General features: G+C 38.2%; 1 protein-coding gene across 1 annotated transcript in view; it reads right to left on the bottom strand.

The window, feature by feature from the left end:
• The window catches only part of IL1RAPL1 (interleukin 1 receptor accessory protein like 1), a 1,275,105-nt gene that overhangs the window by 595,755 nt on the left and 653,725 nt on the right, over positions 1-25,625 (bottom strand). The window contains exon 3 of the mRNA XM_023633890.2: positions 6,487-6,766. Within this exon, the coding sequence (XP_023489658.1) occupies positions 6,487-6,766 (280 nt within the window). The remainder of the gene's footprint in view (positions 1-6,486; positions 6,767-25,625) is intronic.

The raw sequence follows: 25,625 nt of genomic DNA, 5'->3' as shown, positions 1-25,625 counted from the left end.
TGTATACTCTATCATCCAGAGTAGGTAGCTAAAAAGATCTTCTGGGTAAACCCTAAGATTCTTAGTAAGGAGGGTCTATGAGGCATACCCTAAGACTAGCTATGCAAAGAGGTGTCTAAGAATCTTTGAGACATTGTCTTCCGGCATGCTGACTTGAACACCAAAGTAGAGAGGCATCTGTTTTAAAGGTATTTGTGGATGTGGCTTCTGCTTAATGGACGGGATTACAATTTAATACATAAAAGGCTCACAGCATTTTAAGGAACCATGATAGCTTATACTAAAAGAGACAGATAAAATTCAAATTTAAAAGAGGCCTCTATCCCCTTAACTTTCTATGGAAAACAAGAGGATGGACCCAAGACCCACAGAGAACCACTCCAAGTAAGAAATGGGCCTAATCAAGAAACTAGTGACATGTGTCCGGCTGGATTTTAGAATTGCTAAGGGCCAGTGACTGCTCTGTATCTCCACTGAGTGTGTTTTTATTGTATCCTGCACATTTTAGATACTATGAGAATTTGGATCCTATTTAATCTTTTTTTTTTTTAAGCAGGTAATCCTCCTGTTGAAATTTAACATGAAGGCCAAGTGGCTATGTATGTTCAGCTTTGTCTTCGGCCTTGCTGACACCTTCCTGGTAAAAGTATGGCATTGACTCACACTGCCTTGTTGACTCCAGTGGGCGAGTAAGCTCACTTCCTGCTGGGCCTCACTGACACCAGGAGAAGGAAGATGGGAAATTGGATATCAACTAGCCCTCCCTCCCACCACTTCATCCTGCCTTGTTGAGGGTGGAAGCTTTGCCCCCCTCTGAACCCCACTGATACTGCAGAAGGGTGAAGCTTAGCAGTGACTAGTCCTGCCACACAGTGCCTCATAGATTCTCATTACTACCAGGTGGGGATGAAGACTCAGGTTGCCATAGTACCCCACTGATACTCTCCTTGCAGAGGAATGTAGTTCCTGCCTAGCTCCACGAGGTGAAAAATGGAAGATCAGTCCCCCACTCAGGTGTGCTGACCCTACTCCAGCAGGGGGATCATATTACTGCTGCCTGCTTCTGCTAGGCAAGAATGGAAGATCAGCTCCTTGGTAGGCCCTTCTAACGTCATCTGGCAGGGCAATTGTAGCATTGCGGTCATGTCACTCCTCAAGTCCTGAGGTCCCTAGACAATCCTTCTCACCTTTCACAGACTTCTATGCTTGTTTGTTGTGTTATACCAAGCCTTTTTAGTTGTGAGATGGAGGCAATGGGAGGAATGGGGCTACTCCATCTTGGTGTAACTCCATTGTATTCTAACCTGTGATCACAGTATTTGTAACAATTTATTGTACGCTTGTTTTCTCTTATGTAATCTACCTGAGGGTGAAAAACTGGTGTTTTTTAACATTTGTAATCCTGGTATTAGCATGTTACTCAGTAGATGTGTGCTAAATGGATCACAGAATAAATGGATTTCACTAGGTACCTTTTAATAGATGCTTAATATGTACTTTCAGTGAGAAAGAAGAGTTATGCAGTTTCTAAAGAGAAAATCAAGACGGGCCTAGAAACTAGATGCTAGATAGAACACATTATAGATGTCATTTGAAAAAACTAAATTTTTAGAAAGAAATTAATACACAAAAATCAAGCACATTTCTAATACTACTAACAATGTACATGTTGAAAATGAAATTAAAAAGATACTATCATTTACAAACACACCAAAGAAAATGAAATACTTAGGTATAAATTTAACAAAATGTGTACAGGATTTGTATGCTAAAAACTACAAAATGCTGATGAAGAAATCTAAGAAAGAAACCCTAAATAAATGGAGAGACTTACTGCATTCATAGACTGGGAGATTCAACATGATAAAGATAACAATTTTGCTCAAATCAATCTATAGGTTTAATGAAATTTCAATCAATATTCCAGTAAAGTATTTTGTAGATATAGACAAGCTTATGCTAAAATTTATATGGACAACAACAGCTAAAAACCTACAATAAAAAACCTACAATAGCTAAAACAATCTTGAAAAAGAAGGATAAAGTGGGATGAGTCATTCTACTTGATATTTAGTTCCACTATATAGATACACTAACCAAGACACAGAGGTTATGGCAGAAGCACAGACACATAGACCAAAGGTACAGAATAGAGAACCCAGAAATAGACCCACATAAACATGCCCAACTGATTCTGAATAAATGTGCAAAAGCAATTCCATGGAGGAAGTATAGCTTTTTCAACAAATGGTGTTGGAGCAACTGGACATCTATCCAAAAAGCTAAGCCTTGATCTAAATAAATCTTATACTTTATATAAATATTAACTCAAAATGGATCACAGATAAATGTAAAATGTAAAGCAATAAAGCATGACAAAAAATTAATTAAAAAATCAAGCGAAAATGGTCGGGATCTAGGGCGAAGCAAAGAGTTATTATACTTCACACCAAAAGCATAATCCAGAAAAGGAAAAAAAGATGAATCGAATCTCATCAAAATTAAAAAACTTTTGCTCTGCAAAGGATCTTGTTAAGAGGATGAAAAGACAAACTACAGATTGGCAGAAAATATTTGCAAACCACATATCCAAAAAAAGACTATTATCTGGAATATATAAAGAATCCTCAAAACTCAACAATAAGAACACAAATAATCCAATTATAAAGTGGGCAAAAGACATGAACAGACATTTCACTGAAGAGGATGGAGTTGGCAGATCAGCACGTAAAAATGTGTTAAACATCATTAGCCATTAGGGAAATGCAAATTGAAACCAAAATGAGCTATCACGATACACTGATGGTTACAATGAAAAATAATGACAATACCAAATGCTGCAAGGACAAAGAGAAACTGGATCACTCATATATTGCTGGCAGGAATGTAAAATGATACAGCTACTTTGGAAAATAGTTTGGCAGTTTCCTAAATGACTAAAAATGCAACTACCATACAACCCAAATTCACTCCCAGGCATTTACCCAAGAGAAATGAAACTTCTGTTCACAAAAAATTGTACATGAATGTTCATAGAAGCTTTATTTTCAACAGCCAAAAACTGGAAACAACCCAGATGCCCTTCAACGAGTGAATAAACACTGTGATAATGTCCATACCATGGAACACTACTCAGTAATAAAAAGGAATGAACTACGAATCCATCCAAAGACTTGGATGGATTTCAAAGGAATTATGCTGAGTTAAAAATCCAATTCTAAAAGGTCATTACTTTATGATTCCATTTATATAATATTCTTGAATTGAAAAAAGTAGATATGGAGAACAGATTAATGGTTTCCAGGGGTTTTGGATTGGTGGGGGAGGAGGGGAGATGTGGATAATAGTAGGCATCCTTGAGGTGACGGCATTGTTCTGTGTCTTGACTGTACCAATGTCATTACTCTGATTGTGATACTGTAGTATAGTTCTGCAAAATGTTACCATTGAGAGAAACCAGATAATGCTTTCATGGGATCTCTCTATATTATTTCTTGCAACTGAATATGAAACTACAATTACCTCAAAAATAGAAATTTTAGTCAAAAAATAGCTGCCAAACAACTTAGTATGCTACCATTTTGGGAGCATTAAAATGCTTACACGTGCACTGGCTAGCTCTGCATATGAAACTGTTCATAGGCCACAAAAATTGGGGGTCAAGTGTATAAAAAATTTATTTTTTTTAGAAAGCAAACTTAGTCTTTTTTTTCCCTAAAGATTAGTACCTGAGCTAACAACTGTTGCCAATCTTCTTTTTTCTTTCTGCTTTTTCTCCCCAATTTCCCCCAATACATAGTTGTATATTTTAGTTGTGGGTCCTTCTAGTCATGGCATGTGGGACGCCGCCTCAGCGTGGCCTGATGAGCGGTGCTATGTCCGCACCCAGGATCCCAACTAGCGAAACCCTGGGCCACTGAAGCAGAGTGCATGAACTTAACCATTCAGCCACAGGGCCAGCCCCAACAAACTTATTCTTTTAAACGGCAATAAAGGAAAAGAAAAGAAATTGTTACACAGCTCTCCTTCATTCACTTTTTTACATAAAAATAAAACAGAAATTCTGGAAAGAGAAAATTGAGTAAAAACCCAAGTACTAATGGAGCAAAGAATTATGTGGTATTGTTCTGTTCAAAATAGATACTAACAGAAGGGATTAGAAAGTTGTTCATTATACTGATAGTAATGTCCAGTGTCTCCATTATGTACATCATTTAATTGTATATATTTGGGTGTAAATGCAAATTAGCCGTACACGAAAAGTCTTGTTAAAGCTTTTCATTGATAAGTGATACCCAGATCACTTATCAGAAAGACTAGAACCTTTGAGTAGAAGCTCACATTTTCAAACTTCTACAATTCTTTGTAAGTGGATTATTTAAAAACTAATAGTGCCAGTCTTGTGGCCTGCTAGCGCTAACAACATGCCAAAATGTCACTGACTCAACTGACAGCCCTGGGCTCCCTTCACGTCAACACCACGCCATGCTATTAAACCTGCTGTTTATAATGATTTTGAGTACCATTTTCCAAACTGGAAAAGGGAGCCATATCAACACTAGTTTCAAATCAATTGGAATATTTGAATTTCAGTGACAAAAGTATCTTTTTGTGCAGTTTATCACTTTCTACAGAATGCCACTTGACACATATAAAACTTTAAGGTGTTTGTCTTTGAGTTTCACCTTCCATTAAGATGTAGTCATAGGAACATACGGCAAATATTGTTTTTGAAAATTTTGGACATTTCATTCATTATTGCAACTATAAATTCAGGGACATTTTAATGCAATTTCTCAGAGCATTACATCAAAGTATGTATTTAAACACATCAAAGAATTGCAACCTCAGTGCTCTAGAAATTCAGATTACTAATGTGAATGCATCATTATTTTCCCATCAACAATAAATAATGAAATTAAGTGTTAGACTATGTACATTCAGCTCAATTCTAATCTTGGATAAATGAGGACATACATTTGCCTATCTTGAAGAATTACCTCTACATATGCATGAGCAATCAGAAATAATGATTTTTTTTAAAGAAGCACAGCAGATGTGAAATTAAATCAAATTACTATTAGTCAAGCGAGAACAACCAGTCCAAACAGTACTCTTCGTACTAATACGGCAATTATTTATCAATGCCCCTGCAAAACCTCTACTTCTATTAAGAGATATGTCTAAATACGAAGGATTGGATTCCCCCTTCTAAGGGAAAGAACAAGAGTTGCCAAAAGAATGATGCATTTGTTCTTTTATAATCCTTTCAACATTTTTCCCAAGCACGACTTTACTTGCATTTATTTATATTTTCCAAAATTAGCTCTAACTTATAACATATGTTGTCAGTGTTAAAAAGATAAATTTCTGCTTAACTTTTATGTGGCTTTGACCTACTTTAACGTCCTAACACACCTATAGCCATGACTCGGCACAAAGGTAATTCCTGTAGGTGATGGTGAGTGGGAGGTACGATCCTTATGACAGAGGAGCGATAGCTGCCAATAAGAATTTCAGAAGTAGAAGTCAAATTTTGATTGGAAAAGGACATGAGATGATTCTGAGACTTTCTCCAAACTGAGAATCGATTGCTTTACATTTGGCTTTATTTCTCTTAATAAACCAAAATACAGAAAGACAGAGAAATAGATTGAAACACACCCTCTATCTGTCTATACTCTGCTTTGCCAATGCTCTTATAGTCTAATGACATCCACAATCATTCGTGTAGGGTGTGATTCACAGTCCATGAAGGGCTAAACACTTAAACTGAGATTTTTAACTGCTAACATGTTATGTGGATACTGTTTCAATGCATTATCATTAAGCAAACTACATAGGTCTCTTCCACAAGCGGACAAAGATGTGTGGACATGCGATGAGTTTCTTTCGGGATAAGGGCACAGATTTTGTTATTAACTTTTTCATTGGTCCTGAGGGACCTGGGAAATTTTTTGTATTGACCAGCACTTTTAGTTAACAAAATGATCTGGAAGACAGCCTTCGTATTCCCTAACATGGCAATGCTGCCTTCCTATTCCTGTGCACATAACCCGTTACCTAAATCATCTTTGCAGATGTGTGTGAACAAGAGGTATCTGCGCTCTATCTGTCTGTGAAGGGCAATAACAAAATGTTACAGCCCATTTAGCAATAAACTATGCATCCTTTCTGCAAGTCTTTGCTTACATTTTATTTGCAACATTTCACCTCCTCTATAAATTTTATTTCATAGTCTTTAGTAATTTCTGGCAACATAAGTAGATACCCAGATGGTATCTCTTTTCTCCATAAGCCAGAAATAATGTCTCAATATAAATTCCAATCCCATCTTTTTATGATTTAGATTCTACATTTTAGAAAGCAGCAACACATACAAATATCGAGACAATACCTTGGGTGAAAGAGACAGCAGCAAAATTTAAGTATAAGAAAGCAGCACGTGACTTCATTGATCCAGCAGTAATAGAATTAAAAGGATACCTGATGACACAGGCGTAAAGACCACTGTCCTGTAGTAATGTTGGCCGGAACCAAATGGAGTCCTCTTCCTTACTCATTCTACTTCCGTCAAAGGCTATTGGCTCTTCAAAGTCTCCAGGACCAGAGCTTTTGTACCACATCAAACTGAGTCCAGCACTTTGGGCTAGGGAATAATTTGCTCTGATATAACCATAAAAGAGTGCACATTTGATTCGAACAGGCTCTCCCACCAAAACTTGATATTTCTTGATATCGACAGACCAATCTGTGCATCCATCAGCTAAAATAGAAAGAAAAAAGAGAGAGAGAAAACATTAGAGAAAATTTTCAGCAATTAGTTCATTTATTCATTTATTCATCAACAAATATTCATTGAGCATCTATATTGGACCAGATTGGATTCTAGGCACAGAGGATGCAGCAATGGATAAAACTCAGAATGGCACTGAAGAGTAATTTACCCTGCTAACAAACAGCCATAATCATCACTTGGTTTGCTTCTGCTGGTACTTATCCTTAGTTTCTATCAGTGTGATGGTTATTGGTTTATTGCCTTCCCACTCTAAATCCACCTTTTTGCCTGTTCTTTGAAAATGGATCTTGACCTTTGAAATATTTTTCCTTTGCTAGCTGGCACTGAGGCCTTGCTGGTAGAAGGTGCTGGAGAGACATTGCAGGAGGAAAGGGTTTTGCTCCCTGGTTCCAGCATGCTTGCTTGGAAGGCTGTTGCTGTGTGCAAGGCTTCTCCAGCACCTGGCTCCTGCAGTGTGTGCTTCTCCAGTACCCAGCTCCTGCAGCTTTTGGTAGCCAGCAGCTGGGCAGTATTTTAGCAGTGGCTCAGGTGAGACAACTTCCCATGAACAGCTTCCCCAGGTACCTTGGAGAGCAGTTCTCTGTCAAATTCCAGAGGGCAGATTTCCAACAAATTCTGCTAGTGTGGCACTTTGGTGACTTCTGCCATTCGGGAAGCCATGCACTTTCCTTCTAAGGTTGGATCTCACTGCGGTGGTGGGAGGACAGGGGCTTTTCCTGGGGTGCTCTGTCTCAGCTATAGGGGTAACGGCAGCCATTCCTCTATTCTTTAGAGTTCTCTTTTGCTATGGACCGAATGTCTGTGTGCTCCTAAAATGACCATGTTGAAGCCCTAACCCTGAATGTGATGACATTTGGAGGAGGGGCCTTTGGGAGGTAATCAGGTTTAGATGAGGTCACGAGGACAAGAACCCTCACGAAGGGATTAGTGCTCTTATAAGAAGAGACAGCAGAGCTTGCACTCTCTTTCTTACCCCCTCTGTGTGCTCACAGAGAAGAGGTCATGTGAGCACACAACGAGAAGTTGGCCATCGACAAACCAGAAAGAGGGCCCTCACCAGAAACCAAAGCAGCCAGGACCTTGATCTTGGACTTCTCAGCCTCTAGAACTGTGAGAAATAAATTTCCGTTGTGTAAGCCACCCTGTCTATGGTATTTTGTTAAGGCCTCCTGAGCAGACTAATACATCTTTCTTTCTTACTAGCTAATCTATCATTTCTCCAATATCCTGTTACATTTAATAATTCTTTATATAAACTTGCTTTTCTTTTTTCTTTTGAGGAAGATTAGGCCTGAGCTAACATCCGCTGCCCATCTTCTTCTGTTTGCTGAGAAAGATTGGCACTGAGCTAAAATCTGTGCCCATCTTCCTCTATTTTATATGTGGGACTCCTGCCACAGCATGGCTTGACAAGTGGTGCATAGATCCGCACCCAGGATTAGAACCAGCGAACCCTGGGCTGCCAAAGCGGAGCATGTGAACTTAAGAGCTATGCCACTGGATGGCCCCTATATAAACTTTCTTTTGTTCAAATTAGTGTGTGATTTTTCTCTCTGATTGGATCCACACTGATAAAATCAGGAATAAATGGTTTACAGCCAAACGAGGCAGAAAGAAATACAATAAAAGTGAATCAAGCTCTGGTAGTAGTTTCATAGTCAGAGAGGGAGGTAGACAGTCACTTTGCTCTCATTTCTGGGAGCGTCAGGGGAAGTGTAAAGTCGAAGCCATGGTGGGAAATGGGGCCGATGGGGGTGGGGACCAGGTGGGTTTTCTGGGTTTCCTAGAAGCACCGTCTTCCAAATGGCATCTTGACACCATTTTTTATCATCCCTCCCCCTGCACACACATACCAAACAGCAGGTCCCCACAGGACAAGCATGTCTCCGTTGTCATCATCACAAAGAAGTTGTGAATTTCCTGCTTAGAGAGTGTAGTTGCCCAATACTTAGCAAGATAATCAACTTGACAATAGCTCACAGTATACAAATAGTGTGCAAAAGGGCAAAAGCCAAGAAAAGAGGACCTCTCAGAGCAGCAACATCTGAGTATTGCAAGCAGGGCTTAATTTACTAGAGATTAAAAAGAGGGCAACCTACAGGGTCTGACAATAGAATGAGTAATGTAAAACTCAGGAGAAGGAAAATGATCAAGATGAAAAGAAAGATGTACATTAGAGCAAAGAAGACCCATAATCTACGGCATTATCTACATTTCTTATCTTAATATTTAACATCTTAGGAGAACTTAACTATGACTGAGTTTACAAATTTTTGTTTACCCTTCACAAAAATATAAGACTTTTGAACCCACTGTTCCCTCTATGTGGAAACTTTTTCACCTACCAACTGCTTGGCCTCCTCACTCACCTCCTCCAAATGTCACCTCCTCAAAGAGGCCTTTTCTAACTGCCTTTCTAAACATCAGCTTCCTATCCTGATCACTTGATCCAGATTCCACTTTAATATTTTTTCACAGGACTTATTGTTATCTGATGTTACCCTATGTACCTACTTTTTTTTTTCTACTTTTTCTCCCCAAATCTCCCCAGTGCATAGTTGTATATCTTAGTTGTGGGTCCTTCTAGTTGTGGCATATGGGACGCCACCTCAACGTGGTCTGACAGGTGGTGCCATGTCCATGCTGAGGATCTGAACCAGCGAAACCCTGGGCTATGGAAGCAAGTGCACGAACTTAACCACGTGGTCTCGGGGCCAGCCCCCAGTACCTACTTTTTGATTGTTTTCTGTCTCCTTAGTAGAATGTAAGCCCCTTGAGGTCAGGGACTTTGTCCTTCTAACTCACTTCTTTTGCCCCAGTGTCTAGAACTGTGCCTGATAACCAGCTCAACATACATTTATGGAATGAATGAATGAATGAATGAGTAAATAAATTAATATTTAAATTTTGTAACTGGAGAAACTGAAAGACAGCTAATAAGCGGAAGTGCAGGGACTCTCATCCAACTATGTCTGACCCTAGAATGCATTCTCCCTACTGCCCTAGTATGATTCTGTTTCCTAATAAAGGTATTTTCAATTTTACAACGTTCTTTAATCCAGTTACTTTCAATTATCAAATTTTAGTCTAATATTCTTATTAAAGAGCTCTGTTTAGGTCCTGTCTAGACTAAATGTGCTGTAAGCTTGGTAGATATCATCAATTTCTGAACCATTGTCATCATTCCTGTCAATGACTGCTGCAGAGCCGGCACATCACATCAAATAGGATGACAGAACCGTGCACCGATATGTCAAGGTTATATAATTACATGTGATATTTATCAACACATTTTTGTACATTTGTCCCACTGCATGAAATGAATCCTAGGTGGGATTTTATTTTAAACAGTTATAATTCTGGGGATAAGCATGAAATTATCTTGTTTTACCACTATATGGATTAGAATACAATTCTAGAATCAAGTTATTGTATCTGAGGCCATCTGTCACAGAGGATATCGCTGCCAGTGAAAAAGGCTGAAACACCTTCAAGGTAGCAGTATAAGCAGTGAGATGAAATTATTCACTCTCAGAAGATTTGCAAGACAAACCAAAATGCTTGAAGCTAAAAGCAAAAATATTTAGTCTAGAAAGTTCTAAAAAGTTAGTAACAAATTAGATCAAGAGAACAGAGGCAAAGTTGCATGTGGGATAGATAGAGATATTAAGACATACTTTCAGAATATGCTTACTGATAAAAATGTCGAAATAAAACCATAAATATTACTGAAAATTAGAGTTTTTTGTACTTAACTCTCAATCAGAAAAAAAGGTTCAAACAGCTCAGAGTCACACACCGAGGAAAAGGCAGAGAGGAGATGAAGAAATAACAGCACCTTGGATATCAGAGACACTTTATGCTCAGTTTAATATGGAAACAGATGTAGGATCTATGGCCTAGGAAGTTTTACTATCATTAAACTATGATTTTCAAAAATAAACTATAAAATTACTAACGTTTTAATATTTTGGGGGGAAAGATGGCAAATAATATAAAGAACAACTTAAGATCTTTTCAAATTCTTTGGATAAACATTTAAATAAATGATGGGCTTATGTCTTTTTTCAATAATTAAATTAAAGCATTTTGCTGAATGAAATGAATGATATGTCATTTTTCCTTTAACTTCTTGTCTCATTTGCACATTTTCTCTCACTATAGGTGTTTATACTAATGTTTTTCCTTAACTATTTGAAAATAAGTTAGAGACGTAATGATATTTCATCCCTAAATACATTGGTATGCATCTCCTTATGAATGAAGATATTTTTTGGGGGGCCCAGCCCTGTGGTGCAGCAGTTAAGTGCACACATTCCACTTCGGCAGCCCGGAGTTCGCCAGTTTGGATCCCAGGTGTGGACATGGCACTGCTTGGCAAAGCCATGTTGTGGTAGGTGTCACACATATAAAGTTCAGGAAGATGGGCATGGATGTTAGCTCAGGGCCAGTCTTCCTCAGCAAAAAGAGGAGGATTGGCAGCAGTTAGCTCAGGGCTAATCTTCCTCAAAATAAAAAAAAGATATTTTTCTTATATAGCCACAAATTATTTATTTTAATCCTGCATAGTGGGACATCTCAAATCTTAAAAGAAAATGAGATAACTTAAAACCTAACTCTTGATGACCAGAATTGCTACCGATATGTTCCATTTTCCCTTCAGCACACAAGCTCTGTTGGCTTGGAAACAATCATTCTAACAGCATATTTCTCGACACTGTTAATTCTATTATATAAGTTACCAGGTAGCCTTTATTATTATTATTTTTTTAAATTATCATCAGGTAATTGTGTGGAGCAGTAATGTTTAACCTGCTTTCCCGTCTTTCAGAATAAAATACACTTCTATAAGCCTCCCTCAGGAATTTGGCTATTGGTATCCTCCTTCTTTGATGGAGGATTCCATGGGAATACTCTAGTTCAATGACTCCTTTGCAGTACATATTCCTTCAGAGTCAATGGGACTTTACGAAGCCATGAAGTGGCATTGGGGGTGGCAGTTGGAAGCACCATATTTTTCATTTTTGTTACCACCCACAATGTTCTGGGAGTTTATATGAAGACAGTGATGGAGTTAAGATTCACAACTAATTCATTTACAAAGAGTTCATACTGATGTACCATTTCATGAACAAAGGCTGCACAGACTACAAAATGTAAATATATTCAAATGAGATTAGGGAAAGTATTTTTAATTAAGTCACCATTACTACATATATAAGAGCTCAAAATATTTCCATGGTAACAAGCTTGAAGTTTGTATTCTTAAAAAAAAATCTAATCATAAAGCTTATACATATTGCACCCTAACATGAAAATGTAAGACTTTACTTATAAAAGGGCAAATCACATTACTCTTAAAGTATCTACTTGGATAGGTACCTTGGAATAATGATAAAATAATTAAGACATCTGTGATAGTGTAATAGACGACTCCCACCACGATCCCTTTACTCAACTGAGGTATCCATTCTCCAGCTACTTCGAGAATTGAATGCTAACAGCTCACAGTTGTCTACTTCTCTTGAAAATTACCCTTGATTGACAGGACCCACCCTGCTAGGAAATCTACACCCCCTTGGGTGTGCTCATGGCCAATAATTGACTGATGTGCGTGGACAAAGGGCTGCTCCTTTGCTTCAAGCAGGGACAATTCCATAGTGCAGTTCATGCTCAAGAGCTGCCCTGTGTGTGGACCATGCCAAGCCTAGAGTTTACCTGTGACCTCCTTGCTGGAGTCTTTCCCCTTTCCTGTCCTGCTTCCCTTTCTCCCTTTTAGGTTTTCCCTGAAGAGCACTCCCTCAATTAACGACTACATCAAATATCCTGCCCCAGGCTCTGTTCTAGGAAAGCTGATCTAAGACAGATTTGCATATTCATATAGTGAGAACTACCTTCATTCTTGTTTCTGTCCTAGGGGCTAGAGACATCAAGACATAGCCCTTGTTTTCAAAGAGCTCACAGTCTACTAGAAGAGGCAGACAGAAAGTAAAAGCACAACATGGAAATGCAATGATAAAGAAATGCAGATGGCTGGTCAGGAACATGTTCTGTGAAGGGAAAACATTTGCGATGTCTATCCAAACTTAAGAAGTTAGCCATGCATAGAACAGGTGGACAAATATTTAATTTGCTGGTAAACACAAAAGCAAAGACATAAATAAGAAATAGTATAGTTTTGCAAGAACTAAAAATGGCTTTGTGGTATAGAAACAAGTTTAAAGCAGGAAATAGCAAGAGATGAGGGGAAAGAAGTGGGCAAAGACAGATCGTGGGGGTACTTTTATGAGATGTAAAAATATTTGGCTTCATTGTGAAAGTGATGGGAAATATTAAAGAGCTTCAATAAGGAGGTGATGGAGCTAGTCTAATGGTTTTAGACATGCTATGCTGGGTGAATCGTTAGGTAGAGATATAAGGTAGAAGGCTTTGGCCAGGAGAGTGATGTTACTGAAGGTCTGAAGCTGGGCAGTGGTAGTAGGGAAGGAGACATGGGGTGGATTTGAGAAAGATTTAGGAGGTAAAATTGGCAGAAGAAGGTGATTGACTGAATATAAGTGGGGAGGGAGAGGAATAATGCTAGTTTACTCTGCAACTCATAGCTTTTGTCATTGACTGAAATATCTTCCCGAGTCAACTAAAAAAATCAACAACACCATGTCTGTCAAGTGGTGGGGTCTTTGAAACATTTTTATAATTTCTTCAATGAAAATTTTTAGGCACTGAAAATATAATGAAGTTTTAAAAATGACTCAGACAGATCTTACATGCATATTTCTTCTTTTTTTAAGTTGCAATGATCAAAAATAAATATCTGACATATTGGCATCATATGTTTTTACCCCTAGCATGCTTGGAAAAATCCAAACTTGAGAAATGAACACAGTTAGAGGGTGTGGGCCAGGCACATAAGCTATCACAGACACTGAACAGAAAAGCTGAGGCTAGATTTTAATTAGGTGGATTCTGCATTTTATCTGCCCTGGCTGCTACTCTTTCCAAATGTGAACTTCGTAAATGAAAAATGGCAATGTTGGCATCCTTCTGAGGAGGAAGCAGAGATGTCCCCAAGTTATCAGCAGCAATGGTAGTAACAAAATACAACACAAGTTAACCAGTATACATCGGTTCACACAACACTTCGTCCTCATCTCTACTTTCTGGATTATGTTTATCTGGGCTGGAATGGTTCCAGATTCTCGCCTTTTTTATATACGTGTGTGTGTATATATATACACACACATACATGTATATATACACTGTAACAATTTTGGCAAAGCTCTTTCAAATATATTGAAGTGATTTGTGTGTGTGGTAAGAATTGATGTTACTCAAGAGGCTCTGCCAATTATCAGGAATCCAGTTTCTAGAATACACTTTGTCTAGTAAAGCCTGGAAGTTATCATCTATCACCCTCTCAGTGTAGGTCATCTCCAAGTGGGTGTAGGCCTTGGTCAGCTGTCATCAATTTTTTTCTGAGATATGGTTCTCTCTTCATCAGGGGAGAGCTGGTGCCAAGGCAAATAGGATCTTGGTAGTGTAGTTAACCCTCTATCCTATCTTAACCTCCTAATTCTAACAGGCATTCCTGATACTAACACACACAAAGCTGTGCATTGCTTAGCATGCACTGGGTAAGGATTTTTAAAAACAATTTTGTTTGGATTGTGAGGAAGATTCACCCTGAGCTAACATCCGTTGCCAATCCTCCTGTTTATTATTGGTTGAGGAAGATTATCCCTGAGTTAACATCTGTGCCAGTCTTCCTCTATTCTGTATGTGGGTTGCCTCCACAGCATGGCTGATGAGTGGAGTAGGTCCACACCCGGGATCTGAACCTGTGAACCTTGGGCCACTGAAGTGGAGCGCCCAGAACTTTTAACTACTCATCCAAGGGGCCAGCCCGAGGATTCATTTTTTTAAGGTACTTGTTTTCTAATGATAAAAAGAAAAAAGGGAAACTATAGGAGAGTAAAAAGAGAATAATATTCATGTATAATCTATCCTTTTGTTTATTTAGTTTCTCTTTCAGTTGAAATCATACATTCTATAAAATATTGTATCATACTTTTTATGGAATATTTTGTAATAATGGCAAAATATTCCATAATATTGCTACTTTATAACTTATTTAACTCTTCTGCTGTTAGTTGACTTTGTTTTTCCCCTAGGTTTGACTGTTCTAAATAGTTCTGTGTTAAAACAGCTTTATACACAATGCTCCACAACCTTCTCCTCAAAAAAAAAAAAAAAAAAGAAAAGAAAAAACGTGTTATTTCCTCAGGACAGAATCCCAGAAGTACAATTACTGGATCAAACAATACATTTTTGAAGGCTTTATACTAATTTGAAAATAGATTTTCAAAAACTGTCTCATAACCTGCTTTCACAATAGCCATCTACATAAAGCACCTATTTTACGACATATGCTAAGATTTTAACTCTTATGCACTGTTTCTTTACCTGTACACCAAGCACAGTTTATGTACTTTTGTTTAAAATTACAAAAATATAGCATCAGCATAAATATCACTCACCTGATAACTGAACGGCAAAGTTGTCACAGCCATCATTTATCAACCCTAATCTCTGGTTGGAATTATCATACTTATTTTGCTCTATTTCAAACTATTTTTACTCAACATTATAATTCGATCCATTTACTTCTGTATTGTGTTTTCAATGAAAGATTGTGTTAATGCAAGCTTTTGCACTTCTTTTGGCCCCGCTCTATAGGGAAGCTCCTCACACGTGAGGAAACCAATTTTGTTGGCGCCTGCCACAAAGACAAAATATGGCAGCGAAGTTCCCTGAAGCATGGTAAAGGGATCGGTTGCCCAACTTGGGGGCCCCTTTTGCTCAGCCATAGCGGCCTCTCACATTTCTGGTACCTCTCTTCTCACCCATAATGCCTCCTAGTCCATTACAAACCACAGCAGTGTTTTGTATTTACCTTTCCCCCACTGTTGTTGTTACCTTTTCCTTTACTGGATCATGTCAGGAGTGAGTCTTTCCTCTTTGAAATGCTGTCTAGAGATACGGCCTGTGACCCAACAGCCAGGAAATAATGACATTGACCCAGTACTTGCCCATATAATCCAATAAGGGAAGAGAAGCCATTTTTGTGAACAACATGGGGTTTATGTAAAGCACGCTTAAAATCAGTTTTCACTGCTGACCATTTCTCAACGTCAACAGCCCATTTGCTGTGGGGTCACCAGAAATGCTACAGTATTCCCAGGATGGGAGATGGATAAAGAGGAACTAGGGGTATGATTTTTATCTTTCCTGGCGAGGAACGTCTAAGCCAAGCCTGAACAGCACATCACTGGATTGGAGTAGTAGTCTGGCTTTGGTCTTTACTGCACATAAATTTCTCCTTGCTGACCTAATATATCCTGGTTGAATAAAATCAACACCTTGTCCAGGGCAAAAGAAGGCCAGATGAGCTTTCATATTTTCAGAAAGAAAAAGGGGGAGAAACAGACTCCTGGGTTCTAGAGGAGAGTTAGCAACAATGACTCTTAGTTCCCTCTCCTTGCATTTTTTTATAGGTTTGAGGAGTGTTATATTCCTGACTAGCAGGGAACTAACTCCCTGTAATTCAAGGTAAATATTCATTGAGTGTCTTCAATCATAAGTTGACTACTTTATGATCAACAAGGACCCATAATATCCCCTGAACGCCTCTCGAACTACAATAGTAGCCCTTCCTAACCAGCCATGCTCACCAAAGGAAGCACAAAGAAATATACATCTGTAAATGTAGTGCTTTTAGATCCATTGCTTCTGTAAATCAGTTCTGCTTTTACATCATGTCACACGGCACTTCTTCTAGACTTTTGGACCTATTTCTGAGCTACTTCATCTGTAGACAGTCAGAAAGAAATCAGTCTTGAGCATCAAACAGAGTTCAGTGAGGCCTTGGGAAGTTGACAATGAACTTATTTGTGCCTCAGATTACATCAATCATACACTTATTCAGCACCCACTGTGTGACAGGGAACACTAGGTGCTGGGAGTAGAGTAGTGACCAGAACAGAGTTCCAGCTCTCACAGAGAAGAGAGACAAAAACCACAGCAATATAAGGCATCAGGAAGCAAAAATAAGGCAGGTTAAGAGGCTGGAGTGCCTGGGGTGCTCTCAATATGGTGGCCAGAGAAGGGTTCTCTGAGGAGCTAACATTTGAGGAGAGAGTAAACTGAGCAAAAGTATAGGATAGCACACATTTGAACCACAAATGTGTGGTTCAAAGCAAAGGTCCTGAGATGGGAATGTACTGGAAGTGTTTAAGGGAGGGCAGGAAGGCTGGGATAGTTGGAGGAAGTGAGTGGGAGACAGACTGGCCAGATTGTCCAGGACCTGTACTCATCTGCAAGAGGCAGAGAGTCATCATTTCACAGAGTTGAGGTAAAAACTAGGAAGAGAGACACTCAATGTGCAGCACCCATTGTTGTTGTTGGAGGAACTTCTTTGTATGCTTTCTTTTGTCTTCCTGGCAGTGTCACTCTTCAGTGGCTGGTGTCCCACACATTCACATGGCCACACTGAAGTCAATATTAAGTCTAAGTCACCATGTACCATAAACATTTATATTAGTTTCCTAGTATTGCTGTAAGACAGTACCACAAACTGAGGGGCTTAAAGAATAGTATGCTTTCACAGCTCTGGAGGCTAGAAGTCCAAAATCAAGGTGTCAGCAGGGTTGGTTCCTGCTGGGCACTCTGAGGGATAATGTGCTCCACGTCCTTCTCCTAGCTTCTGATGATAGCAGGCAATCCTTGGCATTCCTTGGTTTGTGGACACATCACTCCAAACTCTGCCTTCATCCTCACATGATGTTCTCCCTGTGCGTCTCTATGCCTATGTCTCTTCTCCTCTTCTTACAAGGACACTAGTCATATTGGATTTAGGGGACACTCTACTCCAGTGGGACCTCCTCTGAACTAATTATATTTGCAAAGACTCTATTTCCAAATAAAGTTGCATTCTGAGACTCCAGAAAGGGCATGAATTTTGGAGGGACCCAGTACTAATTTAAGTCCATGTTGATTAGTGGATGGGCTTTTCTGGATAATCGAATTGGCTGGTAAAGACAAGAGTGGAATGTACTCTATATCCAGATATAGAAAAAACACATAATGACATTCTTCTGAATATAAGTTAACCAGAAGGGGCTCTGGGATCTGTATGTGACTCATTCACCATGAGAAACATTATTTGTCATTCTTGTTGTGGACATGCCTGTTAAGGAGGATAGAGCTGGTAAATGTAAGTAAGAATATAATAGGGTGGTACATGATCTCTGGACAAACTAGACTCAAGTTCAAATCCCAGCCACGTCAAGGTCAAGCAAGCCACTTAAGCTCCCAGGGCCTTCAACTGCATGTTGAAAAATCTACCCTAGAGGGTTGTTCTGCTATTGATAGAGGAAATCTCCCAGTACTTTGGGCTTGTGCTTCTGCCTGTTGCACGCCCTGGAGGGATTGAGGAATGACAGGTAGTGAGGAGTCAGGGCCCCGGAAGAAAGAGCCAGAGCAATCACTTCTCAGATAATTGGTCAGGAAAACAGCCTGATGGTGAACTTGGACTGTTTGCAGTCTCTGACTCAATTGTATTATCTGGGTCAACAGGTGGACTAGGGGTTCTACAATCACCCCAGGCCAAGCTCCACTATAACAATCAAATGAACTGACCGCTAAGGCTTGTTCAAACTCACAATCAGTTTTCCTTGTGAATTTCCTGGCTTTGCTTTCTTTTAAGGCCCACACTTGCCTTTGGCCTGGGAAATAGTCTTCACTGGGGTTGCTCTTCCATGCATGAAGATACGTGGACAAATCTTCAATGATTTAAGGTAATTTTCTCTGCACCATTCTTTGACAGTTAATCTGAAAGCCCCATCTCTCTGGGTTGGATCATGTTATCCCTGCCTTGCACGGCAGTAAATTCTGCTTAAGACTCTTAATGTCTTTAAATTTTTATTTTTCTTTTCTTAATGTTTAAAAGTTGCATGAGTAAGTGCCTAGCACAGTACCTGGAATATAGTGGATGTTCTTTTCCATTCTCGCACTGAACAGAAGCAAGAAAAGCCCCACTGTTTTGGTGAACACAAAATGCATGTTGTACTACAAGAAAATCTGCATTCATTTTCAGTTGTTGTCTTATTCTGAGCATAAGGAATTGATACAGATATGTAACACCTTGATCCATATGGTCCATCTTTTAAGAGTAGAGCAATATAAATTTACCTTAAAGAATTTTTTTCATTCTTTCCATCATTTATTTCTTCTGTGTTCTCCATTTAATATACATCTTTATTAGCATGTATCATATTGAATTAATATTTGCTTACATGTATTTCACTCATCACTCAACTGTGGGGACTTTGAGAACTGGAACTTTACCATAATCTATATCTCTATCTATTTATTTATCTATCATCACCATCCATCCTTCTAACTCTAATCTATCTCTAATTATATAGCTATAGTTATTTTCATATCTATATCTATTTGCTTGACCATTGTCAGGGTATAATAGATCAATATGTTGGGGTAGGCAATCAATTAATGTGTGCTGAAAAAATGAGTGATTGACTGAACAAACGCTCACTTAAATTGGTATTGAAAATGTGTATCTGGAGCATCAGGACAATCACTCATCATTATTGTTTCTAAGTATTTTTAACCTTATTAATTTCGAAAATATTAACAATATGCATTTTTCTTTTCTTTCTAAAATTGCAAAGCAATACAGCTTTTTGACTCAGAATAATTTTATTCCACAAAATTGAACATAGTTCAGAACTCAGTAAATCCTTGTTAATTTGTTAAACATAACACACTGTTTTACATTCATTAGGCATACTATTATGCTATTTATTTAGTTCATGTGTATCTCCACAAAAATCCTCTATTTGGACCATAAAAAGGATAAGGATTTGTGCATACAGATAGGTCAAAAAGTATTGCCAGCTTCAGGCATTTTATACCTTTGGGACACTTGTTGGACACTGGATTAAATAGCAACATGATGAGCAACAGATCAAACAGTGATCAAATTTAATCTCTTTCCTAATTTAGAGGTGCCTCACAGGGAAAGCCTGTTGGATGGCAGGACACCCACTCTGCAAATTGATCCTTTGAAGAGAGGGTAATAGGACTTAAGGCACATAGTTACTTTCATTTTGTTTTAGAGCACACAGCAGAAAAGAATTCTATCTTTAAAGATTGCAAGTTGTAAAGGTCTTTAAATTTTAGGACAATTCCACATTGGAATCCAGGGCTACTGTTTGCAGCAATGAACACATGAAATAATCATGTATTACAGTTCAAATTGTGTTTCAGTGTGATTCCACATATGTTATCTACCACCTACCATGTGCAACTCACTGTTCTATGACAAAGATTACTGAGACTAGTGTTGACCTTGAAGAGATCATCTTTTAATAAGAAAAGACATGTCACAACTGCATATAGCACAAGGCAGAATGGAGAAATTCCAAGAGTAAAGACAGCATTGCTGAGGAAACACAGAGCAAGAGGTTTGTTCTATCTCAACCTAGAACTGTCTTTATTTCTCAAATAAACAAATGGAGCAGAAATCTGACTGGAAAGGTCAAAAAAGAATTTACAAAAGAGATAGAATCTGAATTGTGCCTCAATTTAAAACTTGATAATTAGGAAGAGAAAATTCCAAGTCAATGGGCTATCCCAGTTAGGACTGTAAAGGGAAAGGTTCTAACATTGTGGAACGGGGTGAGGAGGAGAAGAGTGTAACCAGGTGAAAATAAGATCAGAAAGGAGGGTTTGATAAGACACATGCCAAGAAACCGGAACTTAATCCTGCAGCTCAGTTTACAAATTTTAGTGTGCATCAGAATCATCAGGAGAAGTTGTTAAAAGATAGATTGTTTCGCTCCACCATCAGAGTTTCAGATTCAGAAGGTGTTGGTAGGGACCCAAGAACTTGCATTTCTAAAAAGTTCACAATGATAGTTCTGGAATGACACTTTCGAGAACCACTGCTCTAGTCAATGTAGACAATGAGAAATGTCTGTGAAGGAAGCAGTATTACGTGCTCTACATTTTATAAAGATCACTCTAGTGGCAATATCAAGGATGGATCGGAAGGAGACATGTAGGAGCAGGCAGACCACTTAGAAAGTTCTTAAAATAGTAGAGGTGAAGAAAAGGAAGTGACAAAGGATATGAAAAGGAAATGTGGGGGAAATCGTACAGGTAGAACCAACAAGACGGAGAGATTGATTAGCCAGGAGCGATGAGGGAGAAGGAGGAGTCAAGGATGACCCTCAGGTCTCAACCCAGGATTCTTGAGAGTATTGTGACATCATTAACATAAACAAGGAGAAGAAGCAAGTTCGAGGTGGCAGATGACAAGTGTGGTCGGAGCAGAAGACTCATTTGTTATCTTACAGCATATTTTCTGCCTTTATTACAGGTGTTTATATAGCAGGACATATTGCTTACAATGCCCAGGCTGTGCAACAAAAGCACTTCTGAGTATCTTTTCCATAATATGAACTCTGCTGGGCATTACAATCCCCTAGAGTTAGAGAAAAATTCAAGGGAAATGGGAATGAAGTCTGTTGTGTATTTTAATATGCATTTGCTTTCACATGAAGAACATCACACAGATTAATTGTCTATTTGATTAACTTCTTGCAGAGGTTGTGGGGGAAAATTAAACACACACAGTTTGTGTATTGCTCCTTCAAGTGAATTTCTAAATGAGAATTTTAAAAAAGGTTAGAGCCATTTTTTAAGTGATGCTGAGTCTATTTTTATCACTGTAGAAGAGGTCTCGTGAAAATACACAATATGCTGCACACATATTAGCTTTACACACAACTTTTTGGACAGTCATCTGCATTCATATGTGTAATTACATATCTATTATGATGGGAATCTATTACACTGTATTTTTTCAGGGTAGTACAAGCAAGTATCTGTGTACCTCCTTCATGATCTTTGTGTCTCGTTTTTGTCATGGGTGCCAAAATAACAGCTCATTTTATTTGTGTAGAATTCCTTCACTTACATAGTATTTTCATAAACACTATCAGACTTCAGTAAGAAAAAAATGTGGTAGTAAATTTAGAAAAAATATCATAGGGAATTTATCATACCTTTTCATGTATATTTAAAGAGCCAAGAACAGGGGGGAAAAAAAGTCAAGTATAGAAGGTTTCCTTGAACCTTAAACTCTATTTTCCAGAGGTTTTGTTGACATGCTCTCAGGTATTCTTTAAATAATCATGACAAGTAGAAATTTATGTTCAGACAATAGAAAATTACATTGATTCAGACTTCGTTGTTTTGGTTTTGTTTTCTCCTGTCTTTGAGAGTACGACCTTTGGGCGTAGGGCAAACTTGTATACATTTTTTGAGGGCTGACAAATTTGAGAGGGTGCACTTATGTGGAAAATTGTACTAGACTGTTGTTAATATGGGCATCTACCAAATTCAATGCAAATTTAAATTGCTTCAGTGTTACTTAGCAATTAAAAGATCTTCCGCTGCTGGCTTAAGTGAGATTATCTTCATGGTTTATTAATACTGATTAAACTTAAAACTAGAGGAATCTTCTGGCCTAGCTGATGCTACCTCATGATAACATTTATTGCAGTTAGTCATTATTATTTACATAAAAGTTTAACTTATCAGTGAGCAGCAGTTTGCTTTTTATATGCTTAACCAATAAATATACCTTTAAAGAGGAACATGAAAGTTTTCATGTTTCATCCAACTCAATACTCTTTCTTTGGCTGTTGTACCAAAAAGCCATAGTTAGGTTTCTTTATATACCCCTCAAATATTAAGGCCCTAGACCCTCAGTAGTCACACCATGACCGTTCCCTTTAATATGTTTCAAACAGAAAATATTTGAATTTGGGGGAAAAGGAATGAATTTACAGTATTTAGTCTGAGCCATCTCTGGAGGGAGGCATTCATTGACTCATTCTTTATTGCAACAAATATTTATGGGGTACCATATTTATGGGGTACTTCTGTACCCTAAACACTGCTGGGGCTGGGATGAAGCATTTGATAATCAAACTGCATATCACATTAAGCAGAGTTCCTTTCCTTTATTCTGAATTTACAGCTTACATTGTTCCCAGTATAATGTCATGGGCAAGATGGGACATTTGTCTCAAACCTTACTTTATTTTCCCAATCTGGCATTCAGAAATACTTTCAAAGCCAAATAAAGCAGTGTTGTGGGTTCCTTTTAGTGATCATTCATTAAGGGTTTTTTTTTTTCCACTCCTTTTATCCTTCCCTACTTTTCAAAGGCAAGTTCTTGTCTTTGTATTTGACAGCAAGAGCCACACTGGCCTATATAGAGACCAACTTGGGTACCACGCAAATATGAGAAATAAATATTTACTATGAAATGTATAAAGCCTGTGCATTCTCTTTCTTAATTTCCATTACTGTGCCATGAAATAGTCAATCACGTATTCTTTTATTCTATAAATTGGAAAATATTGAATAATTCAACAGCTTGGAAATTTTAGAACTTCATTCAACAGAGTGCTGTAGTCCCTGATCTCTATTTTAATATGCTGCCAGTTATTGCAAGTCATAATAGCACAATACAGGGCCCGAGATGAATATCACTCACTCAGTTGTTTCCTTGAATGGCTTCGGGGTATGAAGTAAACGATACTACATCACTGTCCTCACAATGAGATTGTTCTGCTGGATAAACAAGCTCCCCGCAGGCCCTACCTGCTGGTAGGACCCAGTGAACCAAATATTTAACACTTCACAGAGGCTCCTCCCTGCCATTCTTCAATATTGCATGCATGATTTTCAAGAGAAAATTTGATGCGAAGAAGTAGAAAATTGAGCTACTGACTCCCGGGTCCGTTGTTACAACCTGGCTTAGTAACAAAGCCTCAATTCAATTTCTGGGTCCTCTGAGATAATAGAAGTTTCAAAGTTCCCAATAAGATTGTGGAAATCTAAATTCTTGTTCTAGTTGACCAATTTACACATGGTATTCGGTGAAATCAGTCCGCTCAAGGAAACCACTGAAACAAAGCATGGAGTTAATGCAGTGCTTGTTCATTTGCTTGAAATATTCACTGAAAAAATTGACTCATGCAGAAAATGGAAATTTTTTTTATTCTAGTGTTTAAAAGATGACACCGTTGCTTTAAAAATACTTCTTTCACTATTAGAACAAGAGCTCACGTAGGAGAAAAACAACACGGCTCAGAAATAATGCTTTGATAGTTTTCATATGCAAGGATTTCAGAACACGAAGTTTGGTTGAGTTGTATTTGTATGTAATTTGAGTGTGTGTGTTGTTCTTGCCCCTAAGTTCAGTGTTATAATGTTAGTAAACTTATTGTCTTGTACTTTTCTTTCATAAACTGCCTAAAAGAATGGGGTCAGAAGCATGCTCTTTATAGTCAACAGTTCATGTACATCACTCTCATAGTAGAACTACAATGTCATAAGTGCTTTAATACAATCATGAACAGAGCACTATGAGAGTGTTAACCTTTCCTAGGGGAGTCAAAAAAGGCCTTCATGGGGGCATGCAAGAGATGGGGCTTTGAGATTAATCACGAATGCAATGACGGCAGTTCTAAGTGAGAAAAGGCAAGCTAACAATGTGAGTAATGAAATGATGGGGTATATTTGGAAAAGAAGTTTGGTTTGGATAGAGTATAGAGATTGTGGTCCTAGGATAGGCAGTAATGGAGGAAGTGGTTGGAGAGGGAGGGCCATTTGTTTATTTGTGTGCCCTCATGCCTAGACTAGCCATGACAAATTGGTGCAAAGATGGCCCCCTAACCAAGGGCAGTCAATTTCTAGACAGGCAAATAACCCATCTCTTAGTGTTATGAGAAAAGATGAGCTGGCCCAGTCATATTCCTCTTCTCTGAGTAGAAACAATGGGCTTAAGGTAGATTTTGGCCAGAGAAGCTGTGATGATCATATGTAATCCAAAGTTATAATGGAAAAGCAACTATGAATAAACAGAGAAAGCTAGTCCTAGAGAGATAAGAGTGTAGACACTGCACAAAGAGAAGCTTAGAAAAAGTTTAGAGACCAAGAGACCCATTAAGGAAAGGACTAGAGACCAAAGAAAGTTCCTAGAACTTAATTCTTGACTTCTTTTGAGTTCTGAACCTAAATCCCATGCATCCTTATAATAAAGCACTTTGTAAAGTAATTTGAATGGGTTCTGAACTATGCACCTAAAAAAAGTCTCATTAAATATTTTCGTAATTGGGATTGTAGTACAAGAAGCACAATTTCATTTTCTGCATTATCCATTAATAGTACATATATGAATTATTCTTTAAATTTTATTTGTAAAGGTTATTGTTAGTGGCTGCATATATATCCACTCTATAAATGCATCATAATATTATTAGATATTTAATTTAACTTTCATTTTAACATATAGTACTATGATCAATGTCATTTTATATACATTTTGTTGAATTTCTGATTTTGCATCAATCTTGAATATCTCAAGGAGGATTACTGGGTCAAAGGGGATCGTATGTTTTGCCAAATTGCTTCCACAGAGCTTGTGCCAATTTATATTCCTGTATGCAGTGCCTGAGAGTATCCATTTCAGATCATCCTAGCTATATGAACTACATTTCTACAGCACTGCATTCTCCTTTATTCTGTGCCAATACTTCTCTTTCCAAACCTACCTATATATCTACAAACAAACGAAGAACGGTGGTCCTGATGAGATTTTCCCCAGTGTGCATATTTTTGCACACTTTTCCTTCAATTTCCAATTATACGGTGATGATTCTGAATC

This window comes from Equus caballus, chromosome X (genome assembly GCF_041296265.1).
Source record: "Equus caballus isolate H_3958 breed thoroughbred chromosome X, TB-T2T, whole genome shotgun sequence".
Classification (NCBI taxonomy): domain Eukaryota; kingdom Metazoa; phylum Chordata; class Mammalia; order Perissodactyla; family Equidae; genus Equus; species Equus caballus.
This window is presented reverse-complemented; position numbering and strand designations above follow the sequence as displayed.